General features: G+C 43.9%; 1 protein-coding gene across 1 annotated transcript in view; it reads left to right on the top strand.

Annotated features, from left to right (window-relative positions):
• The window catches only part of GPC1 (glypican 1), a 103,051-nt gene that overhangs the window by 61,783 nt on the left and 21,817 nt on the right, over positions 1-19,451 (top strand). The window contains exon 2 of the mRNA XM_029086602.1: positions 13,910-14,301. Within this exon, the coding sequence (XP_028942435.1) occupies positions 13,910-14,301 (392 nt within the window). The remainder of the gene's footprint in view (positions 1-13,909; positions 14,302-19,451) is intronic.

Here is a 19,451-nt window from a genome sequence, read left to right as displayed (position 1 = left end):
TCCCAAGCCTTCAAATTTGTATTTCTTCCAGATGAAGTTCTAATGAGGTTTAAATGTCCACAAATACTGTGGCAGTGACTGGTGGTTTGTAAATCAGCCCTGGCTGAGGGAAGCACACTTAACTGGGAGTGGGACACCCCAAGCAGAAACTAGTTTCTGCTTTGCTTTACTTTTTCCCCTAGATAAGGGCTATATTGTGTTCATGGTAATTCAGGTTTGCAGTGCTTGCACAAAGGGAAGATGCCACATGGGCCAGTGAAAATGCTAAAGTCCTTGGTCTGTCCTGTTCATGTAGGGTGAAGGCAGAGGGTGCAGAAGTGACCACTAGCCACCTATTTATAGATTGCTGCCACATTATGCACCACTGTCAGGTGTAGTTTATGTGGCTATCCACAAGGATTTACCCGAATTGTAGGACTGGGAATGTTCAGTTACTGTGTCTCATCGGAAAATAGTGTTGGCGAACAGCTAAAGGATGGGGTTTTTTTCAAGCCATAGTTAGAATTGAACAGCAGCTTCCTCTATCACAGAGTTTTCCAAAGCAAATAGATTTTGTGATGGATTTTCCATGCTGATCACAGTCATTATGCGATTTTATTTTAAAGACTTACACACAAGTAATAAATCAAACCAGTATTATGTAACATGTATAGTGCACAAACAAACAAAAATATGTTTATGCCCATTAGAAAATACATCCTGACATAATTGAAAAAGGTCTAAATACTGGACAAGGTCTTTTGTGAATCTCAATGAAAGGTAGTGAAATCAGCCAGTAGTAAGTCAGTAGTAGTCCTGCTATAACTTAGGTGTCCATAGCCTGTAGTGTCTCAGTATTTTGACTCATTCTGGATTTAAACTGATCCTCTTCATAAGGCTTTCAACACCCAAGTCAAGGCTATTGCATCTCTTGGTCTGGTGCCACATTTTCATCCATCCATTCAGAAGAGGTGGCAGGGCTGAGTGAAGTCTTTGACTTGTTTGGTTTCCTGTGATCTAATATTCACTGAGTTATCAACCACATCTCCTTGGCTAGAGCCAGTGCTACATGGGGATTGCAGGTGGGCTGCAGCCCAAGCAAGGCTCCAAGTTCAGACAGGGAATCCTGTGATTTTATCCCAGCATGGCTGTAGGCAAGTATGTACTTAGCAACCTTCTAAAAACCACAACCTTTTTTTTTAAAAAAAGGGGGGGAAAGGGTAGGTAAGCTAAGCTTAAATCTCTCTTTAGGACTGCTTTATAAGTGACTTTGTGTTTTAAAATAGAAGTAGCTGAATGATGCTCAGGATTTTTGAAAATCAAGCTATATCTTTTTATCACTGGCCAAGGTGAAAAGCTAGCAGTGTTTAATGAAACAGGTGCCATCAGATGGAATGAGAACTAAAATTTGCTACTGGATTTATTATTGTAATATCTGTCAGGGAACATGAATTCCTTTTCGTTAATAATTGACAAAATTTGCTTCGTTTGAAGCAGACACCTAAAATTTGGGAAGAAGACACACTTCTCTCCTCTGGGGAAAGAAGTACCATGTGGTTATAGCTAGTATCATCCCCATGCATTGAAGGGCTGAGGCAGTACCGTGTTACCCACCATCCTGCTGGCATTTCCTAAAATTTCTGAAAGTGTGTTGTAATGTCTTAATATTGGTTCAGGGTACCTGTATACAATATATCCATATTTCAGCTATATTAAAATAGTACTTGATATTGATGTGCCTATTATCTAAATAACAGACATGCATATTATTATGTATGTGTACATTCTTTCCACTTGCAGCTGTCAGATACACATATATATTGCATACTTTGGATTGCCTGTTAACAGTAGCTGTCTTCTCTCATCTTTACCTATTTCTCCCTTTCATACTAGTTCCATGGGTAGGAATGTCATAAGCAAATTATTTTTACAAAGAGACAAGTTCTTTTCTGGTGGCTTTGAAAGAGAGAAAACTAGAGATTAAGAGCTTTATACAGATTTAGATAAACTCCTGCAATAATAACACAGGAACTTCGCCTGTCTAGAATATTATCCCAACAGCTCCTTGTTCCTTTGGGAAAGCCTACATGTCAGATACTCAAGATACTTCGATGTCCAAGGACCATGTGTCTTAGATACTCTATACTGCAAAAATGCAGTGGCAAGCATAGATTCAAATGAGCTAATTAACCCAACAGTAAATAGTTTGTCTAGAGGCCATTTGGAGTGGAGGGCAACACTAATGAAAAAGATAAAAAGCCAAAGTCAGTTCTGTCCCACTGCCACAGTATAAAGCCTACAGCTTTTGAAAACTTAAACAAGGAGTTTTGATCTTGAAAAATACGCAGTGTGGATGCTTGAGTGTGTAAGTGCCTCTTTGAACATGGAAAGTGTCAAAGGTAGGCACAAACCATGGGCTTTTTTCCTCTGCTTTTTTTGCAGAGACAATGAAATGCTTTTAATTTTAAAGAGATGATAATTCACTGATGTTTTTCTCAATTAAAATGTTACTGCAAAGAACCTGACTTAGTGGCAAATTGATTCATAGCAATGGTGTATTTTATAAGCAAGGAAGAAGTTAGATGTGTATTGAAAGCTCTGAAGGCTTAATTATTTACAGCCTGCAGCAGTGTGTATTTGAGGCAAGGGAAGGAGGCTGAGAAGTTGTGCTCCAGCAGGTTAACCTGTGAAGTGGCAGCTGTCTGATGCTTGCTGAAAGGGGCAGAAAGTCAAACCCAGGCTCAGCGAGGCTGATCGAGAAGGGGGTGTTGGAAACGTGACAACCTGCACTGGCCTCTCCTGAACAGATCCATCGCTTTTCTCGTTCATGCCATGTCTCTGCAGTTTGTCCCCAGCCCGGTACGCGGGCATGCAGCTGGGGCTTCGGGAGGTTACCTTGGTGGTAGCCCTTTTATCTGCAGCTGGGAGAGCACATTTCTGCGTAACCAGTTGTTTATTTCAGCCGGAGGAAAAGAACACTTTTCTTCCTGGGGTGAAAAATGCCTCTGCTCTATAGATATGTACTGTGCATTTATCCAGGGTGTATATTGCACTTTTTAAAACTGCCAGCAGCCCTCAATATTGTAAGATACTTCTGAGTTTATTTTACTGTTAAAGAAATAGAACCCTTTGGCTCTTACTGAATAAACCTGGAAAGGAACAGGCGGTATTAGCGATTACTTTTATCACCCTTCATGTTCCTGTCAGAGATAGCTATGATGCTTATTGGTTTGCCTTTATATGCAAGCTTTCCTAGAGGAAAAAAATAAGAGTGGAATTCATCTTGCAAAATTTCATTTATCCAAAAGTTGAGCCTACTCTAGCTTAATTATCTCAGATCCTGCTACAGTCCAGGGAGAGAGATGAGCAACTCTACAGACTCATGTTAAAGCGAGTGCCTTAGTAAGTGGGAGGTGCCTTTTCTTCCTTAAGTGGGGACTAAGCCAGCGGATCAAACTTGACTTCTCTTTGATGAATCCCACCCACGTGCCTTCCCAGTGCTTATCTCGCAGAGAGGTTGCTGTGAAATCTGTTTGATAAGAGCCTGCTGGGGCAATACTTGCAGTTCATCATTTGCTGCAAGTCTGTAGTTGTAACACAGATATATTTAGAAGGAGCCGTGATTAAAATCTCTTGCCAGCTCCAATCCCAAGAACACACATGGGGAAATTAATCTTAAATTTCACATCGCTTGTATTTGCTTATTCCACCCCGGACACAACACAGCAAATCCCTTCCTGCAAGGGCTTTCAGGCTACAGCAGGTTTTCTCGCAGCAGGACCTTGCAGCATAGCTCTCTTTGCCACCAGGCAGGCTGGAGCACAAGGCTGCTCAGCGTGGAGCATGGGACCTCAGACCACAAGAGTTTTCTGAGCTTTATACACTGGCAAAAGGAACCTGGACGAAACAGGCAAAGAAAATGAAAGAATGAGGTTACTTCTTACAGACTCTTCAGCTTAGTGAAGACATGGAGGTATGATAGAGGTCTGTGAAACACTTAGAGATGGCAAACAAGCAATGAATACACTGTATTTCTTACACTAGAAGGTTTATGGTTTGCCTGTGGTACTGAAGAGTTTTAGAACCAGTGGAGGGAAGTACTTTTCCCCAGAAAATGTAACTAAATGTGGGACTCATGGCAAGAGCCCAGCAGTGTATTTTCTGTGGCTTGTTGCACCATATTGGATTATAGGCTTCAATCAAAAGAAGGTTTTGAGAGATGTACAGAGAACAGGGTTGAAATTTGATGGAGGCCCAAGTTTAAGGAAACAATGTGAAAAATCTAGTGTACGTGCAGCTTGTCTTTCAGTCTCCTACATGGACGTAGAGCCACAGTCACATACAACTTCTGAATTATTTCCAGCCACGCCTGTGTGAGGGGCTGCCTGCCTGCGTGCACCGCTGGAGGCTCTTTGACCTTGTGGTCGTGCACACAAACCCTGGCACACCTTAACAGCTGACTCCTGCTCAGTTATTTCAACCTTTGGAGCACGGCCGCACACACACAGATCCACGTGTGCTGCCCTCACCCTGAGCACCCCTCCTCCTGCTCTGGGTGTTGCGCCGCAGCTTCCTAACATGGAAATTTCAAACCTAAACAATAGAGGAGCTACCCAGGCAAATGGCTTGGATGTCAGCTGCGTTACATTTCGTGGCATTTAATATCCTGTCTGCGAGGGTGTTGTGTGGTGCCTGGAATCGCTTTCCAAGCAGGTGAGTGCCACTTGCTCCTGCTCCCTCCTTGCTGTTTTTCCACCAGGCAGAGGGAATACTGCAGCAAACTGGGGTGCTCCAGGGTGGGATGCTGGCTCTGTTAATGCTGCACCGTGCGCATAGGCTTTGTTTATGTGCCCTGCCAGTCATACAATTTAGTCTTTGCCCCCTATCCCCAAGTGACTCTTTTCTTTGCAAAGTTATTATATGAACTTGAATTCAGGGATGTCTTAAGGTTTACAGAGCTCTGTTTCTGGGGGACATTAAGAAGGTAATCCTGAGCTCATCAGGATCATCAAAGTCTAAAGTGGTTTCTACACTAGCTGGTTTTGGAGAGAGCTGCTGCTGGAGGGGGTCTCGGTGGCTGTGCTTGTGACACCCAGGCTTGTTGCTGTCACCTTGGGTGGCTTTCCTTGGGCACACAGTAGTTGTATGATGCTCACCAGGAGGAGAAGTAGAATATCCATCCTCTCACTGTTCCTCAAGTGAGGGTCATCTCTTCCCTTTGGGGAATTTTCCAGCCAGGGAACATTCTCCACTGCTTTATATTGATAGCTGGATCCAGTCCTGCTTGTCTTAAGCAGGTAACAGCAAACTATCTTGGCAAATTGTAGAAACAGAGGAGGGGAATATGCAGAATAAAAAATAGATGCAAATAATTACATCTCTCTGACTGCCATTCAAAACACTGTCAAATGTGCACAAAGCTTGCATTATGAAGTATGAAAATGTTACCCAAGACCTGGCAGAAAAAGCACACTTTATTTCTTAGGAGTGACTGGAGGTGCTTCCTCCCTGGGCACCTCACTAGCACATTTGTGTTCCAAAATATTTTTTCACTCAACAGCGACTTTCTTTTGCAGAAAAATTTTTGTTTTCTCAAAAAGCTCTTTTTTTTCCTAACAAAAGAAACAAGCTGTCTGTTCTATATCCCAGTCCAAAACCAGTTTAAGGTAGACCATCTTTTGCTCTTACCCAAAGCCAGCTATTGTAGAGATCAGCTCGAGACCTATATAGCTACTGCTTTCACTGTTGCTCATGGCATGTTTGTTCTATCAACTAATCTCATTGCAGGAGATATGAAAAGCATTTGCATCTGTGCCTTGAGTAGTTAATTAAGCTGAAGAAAATGCAAATTAGTAAAGGAATTATCAGGTGGAGAACTTGCTAAAGGGGAGGTAGCAATACATTGTGTTGTAAGAAGAGCTCCTGGGCTGGAGGGAGGTCCCAGTTGTGGTTCTCAAAGACAGGCCTAGAGCCCAACCTGGTTAACAGCCCCATTAAAGACCAGCAAAAATGGTAAGAAATGCATTTATGAGATTAACTGATGACACAGTGCTGGGAAAAGTTGTCATTATTGAAGAGGATAGTGGATAACCATGATGACCAAAATAAAAGAAATAGGGTGAAATTCAGTATTCCAGAGTGAGGCATACAGCTGGGGACTAATTGGTTTGAAATAGCAAAGGGAAGAATTGGGGATGTACCAGTTGGTGACAGAAAGTCTGTGAAATGCTAATGTGATGCTTTCCTTAAAAAGGTAAGTGCAGTCCTTGCAGTATTCACGGTGTTATTTCCAGTGAAGAGAGGGCACTAAGTCAGGTAATTGTGTGACAGGGCTGGCATGTGTCCCATTGACCCACCACATCTCTTCAGTCCCATGTTCCTACACTGTTCTCAGCCCCCCTCCAGGACACGGTGTGCAGAGGAGAAATCAGATAAAGGTATTTGACTGCCTATGAAATGTGAAGTGACTCTTTGGAGAGAATCCTAAACGTTTTGAAGTTCTCATACCTAAAAGCATCATAATTCTTGCATCCTGGCACATTTGTTCACACCATTCGTCCTTTGGCTTCTAGATAGAAGCTGATTTTATCTCCATTGTTTGGGCTCTCTTGCAATCTGAGTCTTGGTTTTTCATGATGCCTCTTAGGTCGCAGCCATCAAACAGGGCCATGTGTAACATGGGACAGACATTGCAGAGGAGAGTGATCCAGAATGCGTATGGAGGGACTGTGTTCTACAGGGTGGATCAGGACTGAGGAAACAGCTATACAAGAGCAGCTGTTTCACAGGAGTGTGAAACTGTAAGGACACAAGTATCTCCCGACAAAAATGCCATCAGGATTGCTACACGCATGGCTATTTGCACATGGAGCCTAAGCCACTTAGTCTCACTGTGGTTATTTCCTTTGGCAGCACCCAGCTAAGGTAATCGGAGCATATCACCGCTGTTGTATCAATATCAGCTCTTCAGCACAGGCATGGGTAGCACTTAAATTAATAATGAGTAATAACAATTTTATAAATAAGATATCACCATACTTGCTGATGTGAATAAAACAGACATGAATGCACTAGATTTGGATTTTAATGGCTTAAATCTGTTGCTGTATTATTCTCTTCTAGTAGTAGTTTGACTGCAAGGACAGTGTTAAAACCAGCTGGAGAAGGAAATGGGTATTGGGATGTGCAGCAGTGTATTAAATGGGAACTCAGCCCAGGAAAATGCTGTGCCTCAGACCCACAGGGCTGGCCCTGAGAGGGAGCTCTGCTCTAGTAGACCTCCCCATGCTATTTCTTTCCCTGCTTTTACTACTGTACAAGACACCACAGAATCAGCTTATTTTCCTCTCTTGTTCTTAGTCCAGCCTTGAAACACGGTAGCAGTGCTATTGATGAGCATATTTCACTTGGCCTCCCTTCAGGGCTGCAGAGACGCTCCATGGCTCTGGCCCTGCATGAATTCCACCACAGGCTCACGTGTGCTTGCTCTAACTTGAGAAATTACGATAAGTATTTGATACTTCTTCCTCCTGACATTTTTACCACCACTTCTGGCTGTCCTGACAGTTTGTGCCTGCGCTGCAAGGCCCTCGGACCACAGGCCTCACTCGCTGTGCAAAGCTGCCCAGCCAGAAGGAGAGTTTTCATCTTGCCCCAGTGCTGAAAAACTTCAGTAGCATTTGCACAAGAGCACCATTTCTGTAGGTGCAGAGCACTGCTGCACTACATGGTTGTAGTATAAGTCATTAGAAGTTCCTGCAGGGACTACTCAAGGCTTTTCAGAAGTATAAGCAAAATTGAATTTTCTGTCCCAGGGTGGAGCAGTCTGATCTTCTATTAAGGACACAAGAAGTAAAGGGAGGCTTGGAGCAGGAAGGTGCAGGAAGCACAGAGCCCTGGGTTGTGCTTCTGCTGCTCCAAGGGAGAGTGAAGGGTTGAAGGTATCACCTGCCATGGGCTTCCTTGCTCCTGGAGCCTTCCCCCTCCTCTTGTGTCTGACTTCCAGATGTAGGTAGAGGTGGCTGCCCAGACTCTTCACCAAATCCAGTCATCTAATGCTAAACTTGCCTTTAGAAACAGATTTATTCTTAAAATCTGATGTTGGAATTAACGGCATCATCTGAGCAATGTGTTTTCCTCTATCATCTCCTCTGATCTAGTACTACTCTTTTTTCAGTTGTACTTAAGACTTTTTGTACTGCAGTTTTCTATTTAAGGCTTTAATAATATTCAGATCAAAAGTAATTCAGTCACCTTTCTCCAATTCTCATCTTTCTTCTGGTATTCCTCTAAAATTTGATGGCTTTTGAAGAAGGCCAGATCTGCTGCATGTCCAAAGAGCATTGGATGCTCTTCCTTCAGTGACCTCTTCATTCCCCCCCTGCATCCATTTCCACTCCATCATTATATTAGTTGAAGAAACCCCTGTGTTCCAGATGTTGAGTGATCAAATGGTATCAAAGAGCTTGGATAAAGTACTTGAGTGCTGGGGAGCAGGGGGAAGGTAAGAAAGAGGGAACTCAAAGCTTTTTATCTTCAGAAAGAAATTGCTGGTCCCTGCCTTGCTGTTCACAGCTTCCCAATTTGAATCCAGAGTTGTGAAAATATGGAAACTGTGAAGATATGAGCTGTGAACACTGGGAAGCTGTGAAGCAGGGGAATTGATGGGAGTTTACAATCTCTCTTGAATGCAAAGGTTATAGATTCTAGTTGAAAACTTAATTATCTGTTAAGTAACTTCTTGTCACTACAAGAGGCAGCAGCAGTGAGCAAGGAGCTCAGCTGTTCAATGGCTCTTTGAGAAAAGTTTTTGGAAGAGGGAATTTAGCAGATGACTTGCAGGAAGGTATCTGGCCAGTAGACCTCCATTGTAAAGTTTCTGGGGGTGACAGAAGCTGAGAAGATCTATGGATTTCCAGCATGGGTCCGGAAAATAGGTAACTGCCTTCTTGTGACTCAGAGTGGAAACAAATGCACCATCTCAGAGGGAAGCTGGCCCTGTGCAGAACCACCTTGGGTGTTTGGGTACCTCCTCCCAGGGATGGGAGGGGCAGCAGTGACTCCTGGAGTAAGCGAGGTCTTTAGAACTCCAGCACTGGCTCCTCATGAGCCCTTTCCCTCCATCCCTGCTGTTCACAAGGCTAATGAAGCCACATGCTGCGGTGCACAAATGCAGATACAGGTTGAGCCTGTTGCTCCCATCCTGGAGAACATGGTGTTGGCAGAGCTCAGGGGCCTTGTCCAGGATGTGACCTGGATGGAGCTGCCTCCATTTGCTCAAGCCCTACCTGAGGTAATTGCCTTAATCGTCCTTTGGAAGCCCAGGCAGAGACCCAGCAGTGGTGGACCAAGTGAGAGTTAAATCTAAAAATGGGCCCACTGGGGGTTTATTTTTAACTTCTTGTAGAAATAGTGGGGCAGCTGTATTTATTAGAGGTTTCCAACCATCCAGGTTACCTAATGGTCCCCCACCCACTGTGGCTACAGATAATGGGGTGCTTCCTCTAGAATAAATAATTGCTTCTACTTGAAATCAAGAAGGGCAGATGCCTGAATTGTGGTTCATCAAGTTGTTTTATCCGAGGCCCTGCACATCCTTAATGTGTGGCATGTTAAAAAGTTGGCTATCAGTAGGCAGGGAGTGTCAAGGAGAAGAAGCAGTGTTAATTGGAGATATCTGTGCTAAGTGTGCAAGCGGGGCAGGCTGAGATCGTGAGGACCAGGGCAGTTGGTACAAGCTTCTGTGCATCCCTCTTGACAAACCTCACTTCTTAGTTCCTTCTAATGCTGCAAAATGGGCATTTAAATTCTCTGCCAGGTCGGCTATTCATCACAAACACATTGAAGCTTAATTGCTAATTAATTTTCCCTAGATAATGTAGATATATTTTTTTCTCAGTGTGCGAAATCTAGAGTAACTTTCTGAGAACCAGCCACAAACGAGTTGACTATAATTGGTGTTCTCTCACTTAGGTGAGAAGTAACAGTTCATCAACTCTTAATTAGCTTGGACTTTTTCGAGAGCAGTTTCCAATTTTTTGACAGAAAGATACACACCTTGTTTCTCCTGTAGTGAAACAAAGAAAGTCATTTCACCTTGGATTGACAAATGGGGCTGTGTTTGTTGGTGTTTTCTTCCTGGTGATGGTGAGTGCCAAGCGGCATGTCACACCCGGATTGCTGAGCAATTTATTCAGGTAGTGTTGCTTGTCACAGAGAAGAGAGCACTGATTGTACAAGAAAGAGAGTTTGAGCTCACGTTAATTAAATTGTGAATGGGTAACTAGCAGCGCTTTGAGTGATACGTTAAGATATAGAGTAGCTTTTAGATATCTCATTAGCACTGGAGAAACTTTGTATTTTGTGTCTGTTGTAGGCAAATGCTATTTCTGTTGATTGTACAGGTAGAAAGGCTGTGGCACCAGAAAAATGAAGCCACCTCAGATTAGTCAGTCCTGAAAAAGTGTCCCGCCAAGACAAATTGTCTGCCTGGCAGTTATCTACCTGACTTGTGAACCTGGGAGATGCTGAAGGCGAAGGTGACCATGCAACAAGAAATGGTGATATCGCAGCAGGATCAGCCCCGAGTTGGCACCCAGCAGGTGGGCTGGGAGCTGGGGGCTGCAGCAGCCCTGACATGGGCTCATGCTGCTAGGATCTCCTTAGCCCGGGCTCACATGCAACTCTAGGGCAGGAGAGAAATGCTAGATGAGAAGCTCCCAAACAGTAAATCATCCTCTGTCAGCCTCTCACCTGTTAGTGGAGTAGCCAAAATTTCCTAGAAGTGGGGGTACACAACTGCTGGGGGCCAGAGCCATGGCTGTAAGAGGGGATACTTGAGCACTTTGCAGAAGCAGAGCAGTCTGCGTAGAGGCCGATGAATCAGGGTTACCAGGATGGTGCTGTGTATGCACCAGTAACACTTGCCGAGTTTTAATTGCTGATTGTACAATTATTCAGTGTAGATGATGCCTTTTGGTAAAAGGAAAGCTCTCACCTGTGTTAGCACCCTGCAGATCAGAGTGGTAATTTTGTCACAAGAAAAAATCGCCGTGTGCTGCTGTCTTTGGGATGAGTGATGGCTGGACTGTTGGAGTGGGAGGAGATAACAGACTCAAATGTGTCCCTTGGGCAAGGATGAGAGACCCCAGGCTTTGCAGAAAGCTTGTCCTACCCTGGCAGAGAGCTCCCCTCTGGCAGCTGGGGCAAGGGAATAGCAGTTGGGACATGGACAGCAGGGCCACGGGGAGAGGGCAGGGGTCACATTGCCCTTTGCCTTGAGATCCAAGAGGAAAGACTTTGATAAGCTCTGCTAGGATGTGCTGCAGCAAAGTACTTTTTAATGGGATCCGCTTTTGATTATTTTCATATTGGGAACCCCTCATTAGAAGCTTAGGCACCTCTAACAGCCAACTGACAACACGCTTACACTGCTGTCTGTTGGAAGAAATCAGGTTTTAATAGGGAGGATGGACAAACACATGCAGATCAGTGGTTTGAGAGATGGAGGGATCTCAGTACAAATGTTTGGAGGTACAAACTGCCAACGAGGTCAGCTTGACTAGGAATAAATTTCTTCCAAAAATACACTTGAAAAACACAGTTTTTATTCAACATTTTAGATAACACATTTTTATTTTCTGCATAAGTGATTAAACCAAACTTCTCCTAAGACCTAGTTTGCTCGCAGTCTTTTAAAAGCACTTAAATCAAATTTTAAACTGTTAAGCAGTACATGACTGTGACTGGAGGAAGCCAGGCTGTTAACGCTCTGTATCGGTTTGTTAATATAGCACAGGAAGTTGCATTATTAGCATCCTATGGTACAGATGCAGAGGATGTTTGCACTTGTTCAATCCACTTGTTGAATTTTAGCTTTATTCAAATCTGAGCTAATGAGAAGTTATTAATGTAGGAAAGCTTGGACAACCCTTCCAGTCTGTGAATATGGACAAGGCCCATGGAAGTGAGCTTTACTAGTTCTAAAATTTTAGCAGTATTTGATTGTAGTGAGTGCTGTTTCCCTAAAAAAAAATTTGTTATTTAATAAAGCTTTGTACATGCAATATGCATTTTTCAGAAGCTTTTCTTTCTTTTCTTACATGCCTAGCACAGTGAAGTTAACTTATATACCTAAATACATCTATTTGATTTTAATTGAGTAACTTTTTCCCTCTAACTAGAGCTTATCATACATCACCAAAAAATATAATAGTAATTTAGATTTAAAGAATAGTATAATCAGGTTTGCCTCAAAAAGGCCTTAAAAAATACAAATGTAATTGAAATGAAAAAATATTATTTAAATTTTTTTTCCTCTCATTGACTTAACTGATGATTAAATTTGCTTATGTAAATCAATAAATTGAATCAGACTGGTCCTGCTATGAGTTCCCCACTGTGTAGTCTCAGAGAGCCTGAAGGTAGCTGGCAGTCAAGAGAATGGAAATACCTAAAGATGTTGGTAAGGGAGGAGTTGAATCTGTCATCTTTACCCTGCTGTATGTAGCATGAGAGTTGCATTTCTGTCAGTTCTATGACCACTGAACCTAGGGTGTAAAACCATTCAGTTGTTTATACCTAGACAAAAGCAGGGTGCAAATCCAAATAAGCAAATGGGATGAGAACCTCAAATGTGATAATGTTGGCCTCAATTCAAGAACACCTGAGCACAACCCTGTCTTTATATACATAATAAAACGTGCCTGTTCCTCTTGCGGTGCTTGGGACTCTGGCACACGCTTTACGGGCTGTGCCTCAGAGCCAGGGTGGCTGCGACGACTAGAGCTGATGGGGATGTCTCTGTGCAGGGTCGACACCATCACTGGTGGCAGCCCTGCTCCATCTCACCAGGGCTTTGGAAATAACGCGTCAGAAAAGAAACATTGAGGCAGGAAAGAAAAGTGGCTCAAGCAAGTTGCATGAATTTCTTCAAAGGCAGTTTCAAGTTGTGCAGTGGATCATGGTGGTTTTGGGTTGGCACGGATGACAACTAGTCAGGGTAAAGCCATGTCCTCTTCAGGTAAATGTAGTGCCCCAAAGAAGAGCTCATGCCTACAGTGACTTTGTCTTAGACTGCTGTGTTTTGTGCTTCAGATATGTATGTTGTTCTAGAGTCCTGCTGGCTTCCACAGATTATCAGTGCCTCTGCCAGGAATGGCAACCTTCCGAGGAAAAAAGGAGATTTGTGGCAGGGGGTACGGCCTCATATGGTTCTGCTTTAAAATTGAAGAAGTTGTTGTCTTCTCCAGAAGAGCCCTCACTTTTGTGTGATAGTAAGAGCAGGCAATACTGGAACAATTCCAACCTTTGATGTGATGAAATTGAAGACTTCAGCTTATCTTCTAGATGAAATCTTTATCTGACTTCATTCTGGTGTGGTAGCTAATATTGATAGACTAGTGTGACTAACAGCAGTCATTACAGGATAGACCTCCATTGCCTGAGCAACGTCCAGGCGTCCTTGTGTGTTTACAACATTTTCTAGTGACGTTTAACAAGTGTCAACTTTTGTGCCAGAAGCAGCTGGTTCTTGATTCAGGGTTGAGTGTCTCATAAGGCATTGGCTGACAATAGTGGCAAGTCATGGTGTACGTCAGCAATGACAGTTGACGTGTTCTGTAAAGAAAAGCTCTGAGTAACACTGTGGCACCTTACACACTAGAGAAGAGCCTCAATTTTGGTTCTAGGTGAGGCTGCAAGAAGAGGCAGAGAGGCCTTGACCAGTGCACCGGCACTGTAGGGTTCCTCCTTCAATCTTGTCAGCTAATGCTCAAGACTGAGTGTGTGGGTAAGGTTGGTTGGAGGAAAAGCACTGTTAGGGCTCTTCTCTTTTCTCATGGCATTCAGTTGTACTGCCAAACAGCACAACCCTTTGGATTCCTGCTTGTCTGACTGATGCATCACCTTCTCCTTTTTCTTCTCCCTTCAGGTTATTTCCAGGATTTGTTGAACAAGTCAGAAAAGGCCCTTTATGATGCTTTTCCAAGCATGTACGGAGAATTGTACACTCAAAACATTAAGGTCTTCAAGGACTTGTACAGCGAGTTACGCCGCTATTACCGGGGCTCCAACATCAACTTGGAAGAGGCCCTCAATGAGTTCTGGACACGCTTGCTGGAGCGGCTCTTCAAGCTGATGAATCCCCAGTACCATATTACAGATGAGTACCTGGACTGCATGGTGAAACACGCAGAGCAGCACAAACCCTTTGGGGAAGTTCCAAGGGACCTGAAGGTGAAGGCAACCCGAGCCTTCATCGCGGCACGCTCCTACGCACAAGGCTTTCTTGTGGGCAGCGACGTGGTCAAAAAGGTGTCTCAGGTATGCTGGGGTTCTTATTTCTTCTCCATCCTCAGATTGGCAGAAGCCAGCCAACTACTGCTGTTGGGGAGAGGGAGGTTTTTTCCCCTTAGGTTTTCACTACAAAGCAAGCAGGTATTTTTCAGTTTTATAAAACAAACTGCTTGAAGGTCACTCATCAGTGGAAAGGAGCAGCAAACCTGGACTTGTACAGCACTGATAGCACAGAAGAACCAAGGTATACCTCACCATAAATCAGTCTTCATTTTAACCTATGCAGCAGAGCGCCAAGGAGACTTCAGTCGCCCAGGCTGCAAGGTGTTCTATTGCTTGCCTAAATTCCTCGCGCTTCCCTGGCAGGGAAATGGCGTGCCTCTAAATCACGCTGCCTTGTTCTCCTCCTTCATGGTGGTATGATGTAGGGTGTGCAGAGCTGACTTGCCACGAGTGTGCTGGGAATACACGCAGAGAGATGCATTTCAGCGGTCAGTGATGGGGTTGCTGTGTCTGTTTATGTAGCCGTGTATATTTGTACAGCTTCCGTATACAGAGAGGGTGAGTTTGTAAAGTGCATTGGGATCTTCAGGGATGAAAGGTGCTATATAAATGTAAATTTTCATGACTGAATCTAGAGTTTCAGGAGGAAGGAAATTGTCTGTATTCTTTACTGCAGAAGCAGCCTTTCAGAGCCAGAAGGTGATTGTCCTGAAACAAGATATTCAGGCTTTTCACACAGGTAGTGAGGAGAAAATCCATATTAAAAATGACTTGCATACTGCATGTGGAGATGGCAATCAGCAGGTATGAGAATTAGGGCATGATTAAACTGTGAATGTGAAAATACGGAATTGCTATTAACTTCCTCGGAAGGTAATGTGTGGTAATGTGTAGCAGAGGGTGGTACTGTTTGATGCAGCAAATCCCAGCTTTGATCTTATGAAGAAACATTAATGTGGTAACAGTGACAAATGCTGTAATTTATCAATATGGGACTATAAAACTGTTCAGCTACCTAAAACCCTTTGTACATCTCATTAACATCACACTTTCCTGACACTTAAGATAAAAGAGGAGAATGGTGTAATTTCAGGAGGGACCAAAGTTAAAATATTTTTCATAAATCCTCTGAATGGTAGAGATTTCGAGCTCAGTGTGTGTGATTCTGCCTGTTGCTGAGTTTAGTGGGTAAAGCAGGCTGGCAGAGCGACTACAGTCATGATATCAGCAGAAGGGAAGGACCTTAGATACCAACATGTAACACGTTTTTCCCCACTTTCATGTAGGCTTCTGACCCATTGGGTTTTGATTCCAGTCCTCCCTTTCTGAATTCTCCTCCTTCTCTTGGCATCACTTATCAAATGGGATCTGGGGCACACAACCAGTCACAGATCCTCCTTTTCCCTCTGCCTCCCCCCAGCCTGTTCCTGCAGGATGAAGGGTCTTCCAGGAGGGTCCCAACCATTTCTCTCTCACAAGAGCCCTGCCTGGGGTTGCAGCTGACCTGGCATGTTGCTGTTGTAGCACGATCTGCATGAACTGAGTCAGGAAACCTCAGCAAAGCTTCTCTGAAAGCTGATTTTGTAAGGGAAGCCAAAACTGGCCCATTTTCCCTGTCTTCAGGAATGGATTTAGTAGTTTAGGCAAGAGGGGTTGAGAATGCTGAGGTAGGAAATCCATTTTATGGATGCCTTGGTAGCCCTCAGCTGTATCTAAAATAAAAGGCCTGGTTTACCCTCTTTCCTTCACTAGATGTGGATTTACAGTAATGCCAAATGGATGTGAACTGCTGAATGTGATCTGCAACTGGTGCTTTGGTTTTAGTAATTTTTCATGTTGCTTTATACTTATGACATTAGCAGAAAGTGTATAAGACTTTTATTAAGATCAGAGACTGGGATTTGACTTTCCTGTCAGCTGGTAGCACTGGTCTTTAAAAATAACTCTGAGCTGAAATTTCTTAGGGAGCATCGGTGAGTGTTCCGGTCAGGAAGTCGGGGCAAAGCCTGTGGAAATGGACACATAGAAATAAATTACCTTCTGAAAAATTAGATTACTTTGGGTTTATTTATTCGCAAATCCTAGAAAAGCTTCTAATTTCTATTAAAACCCTCCTGGTTTCATCTGCTCACAGACTCCCAGTTGGGTGTTTGTCACCTGTAGCCTATCGCTGTTTCAGGTCCTTGTGCAGAGTCTGCATTACTGGGTTTTTTTTGGAAAGACTGGTGCTGATTGCCAGGTTTTCTGGCCATCTTAAAATGAGGAAGAGCCTGTCCTGACTGAGCTACAGACAGGGATTTAATGAGATTTCTTTAATCTCTGCTGCCTCTCAACTATGCCCAAGGAGCGTTTCTTATCCCACAGGAAGCCATCACTTCAGGCAGCCCTTGGCTGGTGGGTGTGCAGGGGTGGAAAGGGGAGCGGGGTGCTGGGAGCAGTCGCTCTGCGTCCTGCTGGGGATAAATAGTTTAAGGGCAGACGGGGAGAAAATGGCAAAACCATTTTTCATCTTTACTGCTGTCTTTTAAGGCAAAGTCACCCTGACAGGCTACAGGCTCTGACACCAAGATCTAAAGCTTTTAATGCTGCGGTTCCTGCCACCAGCCTGGCTGCAGGCTGACAGCGGCGGAAGCTCTGCCATCTGCACAGCGGCTGGGGGAGGGGGCCCCGGGGGCCTGGGGGACGGCCTGGGGCACACGCGTGGCTGGTGCAGCTCTTCACAGCCCAGGCAGAGCAGCAGGGCTGGGGCTGGATGTGCAGGATGGCTCCATGCCCTGGTACAGGGGGTCAGAGGTTGTAGATGTGCCACATGTGGGTGGGGGTGTTGGGGCAGCATCTCTGTGTTCACGTTCAGCTTGTGTGTTTCTGTAGCTATTCTTGCAGCATAGATTGCAGGTTTTCCCTTAAGTTGCACAACACCAAGTGCATTTTTCGTCATCTGCATGAAGTAGCAGCTACCCAAACAGCAGCGGCCAAAAAGTCCCTAGTGCAGGGCACACAGAGAAGGGCTCCCCAGCGATGCACACCTTCTGCCGCATGCCGGGGCAAGAGAGAAGAAGTATCCCAGTTTTGTTTAGGATTCTTTTCTTTGGTTGTGAGACTGGCAGCTGCCCAAAAACAGCATTTGCTGTAACTCCAAGACTCGTGTGGACAGGTGAAGGCCTTGTGCTGGAAGACTTGCTGCCTGCCAGCTGCTGCTCAGAGGCTCTGCACTTGGTGCAAGCAATGGCTGTGCTCAGCCATGGGAGCGAGAATGCGCTCCTGGAAATACACGGGGTAGGTGAATTAAAATAGTGGGGGTGGGGAGGGGAAGCAAAACTGAGATGATAAAATAGGCAAGGGCTGAGAGATAACCCTTTATAAAACAACAGCAAGAAGTCCCGAGAGACACAGCCTGATAAAGAGGAATATCCTGGCTGGTTTTGTTATTTGTTACTCACGTTACAGTACTGCTCAGGCATCCAAGTCTTAGGTCGGGACTATTGCACAAAGTGCTCCGGGCACAGGAAGCAGAGGTGATCCTGTCTGCCGCAGGGCACCCAAGAAGGGCAGGGAGACTGCACAGGGGTCCTTGTGGGCCTCCTGAATCTCAGCACCGTGCCCATGCTGCACTGAGGGACAAGGAGGAGAGCTGCCCTGTGTCCCTCAAAACATGTCCAGAGTCCTCAAATTCCTCTCAGAGACCTGGACAACCTGTGAATCTCAGCTGAGAGTGTGGAAAAAGTAAAGAAATAATGTTTCATTTCCAAAGGCAGGCATAGGAGGAGTTTTAAAATTAATTTTCCTCATCAGTCAGAAAGTGAATTATTGGTACAATCTTTGCTTTGCTGGATCTTCATTTCTTCTTGCTCCTGAATTTTAAGTTTCCCTATAGCAGCAAACACCAGCTACATAAGCAAGGAATGCTTACTTAAATAACCAGTAGTTGTTCACATTTCTTCTCACTTGAGTTTGAAACAAAATATTACTTTCTTTATTAATTATAAGCTTTTTCACTAAATTTTGTATTTCATTTTACTGATGAAGCTATCAGTACATTTTCATTTAAGCAATGTTGTGTCTCACAATATGTTCCAGCCTTATTTTTTAAACTTTTATGTTAGTATAAGGTAAATGGCAGCTTTCCTATTTACCATATGAGTAATTTTTAAACACATGGTAGGTCAAGCTGCATTTGGATGGCAACTGAATTCCAATTAAAAAGACCCCAAAATAGATTTTTTTATAAGTGTTTTTAACAGTTAAATGAATACTGTGCCAGATACATATGGAAAATAATGTTTATCTAAACGTGCTTTACATTTCAAACAGGTCAATAACATAACAAAGACAGTATGGTCATTCCTGGTCCTCATATCCCTTAAGATTACAGCCATCTCTCCTATCCTGCTTTTTTCCATAGCTTGGAAGGACATAGTTAGCTTCTGTCTTTCAGCTTCCAGTTGCTTTTCAGCTGAACTAGGCATAAAATTGATCTGACTGAATAAAATGAAGAATATAATCTCTTTTCACACACTTATGAAACCACTGTGCTAAAGCAGCTTGAGTGCAATTAATTCCTGTCCCATGTGTTTGGTGACACATCTCCATCCTTTCAGTGGCTTATCTTTATTCAGAGCATCAGTAGCAAGTACATACAACCGTAAATAATATTTTATTTCATTTAAAGGATTTCACTTTTGTAATAAAATTAAACCTTTCTCTAAATTGGCCTCCTCTTGATCCTGAAAAGACAATATTAGTGTTTGTAAACAGATGTTATAAGAATGTTGGTGAGTGGCAATATCCTCATTTCACCACATTTATTTCCTTGTCACTGACTGTTATCCCATCTCTCACTTTGGAGCTGTTCAGATTTTGCACACCAGAGAAGTGTGTTCTTGTGTTATGACAGTGACTTGACAGCAGGATGCCATTGTGCAGAGACTAGCTTTGCCCTAAGGAGCCATAAGGTGCCACAGTAAATTCTCTCTCCATATGGGAGAAGCTCTCATCTGGGACCTGCTCCCAACAAGGGAGGTAGCGATTTCCTTCAGGGAGATCATCTGTTTGCTCACGTGGGATTTAATAATCCTTCCATGTTCAGACTGCTGTCACCTGTACCTCTAGACAGCTCTGCAGTTCTTGGTAAGGCGACATTCATCCAGGAGATCAGGCTCAGGTCTGGCCTCTCC

The sequence above is a fragment of the Antrostomus carolinensis genome, unplaced genomic scaffold (genome assembly GCF_000700745.2).
Source record: "Antrostomus carolinensis isolate BGI_N321 unplaced genomic scaffold, ASM70074v2 scaffold13798, whole genome shotgun sequence".
Classification (NCBI taxonomy): domain Eukaryota; kingdom Metazoa; phylum Chordata; class Aves; order Caprimulgiformes; family Caprimulgidae; genus Antrostomus; species Antrostomus carolinensis.
This window is presented reverse-complemented; position numbering and strand designations above follow the sequence as displayed.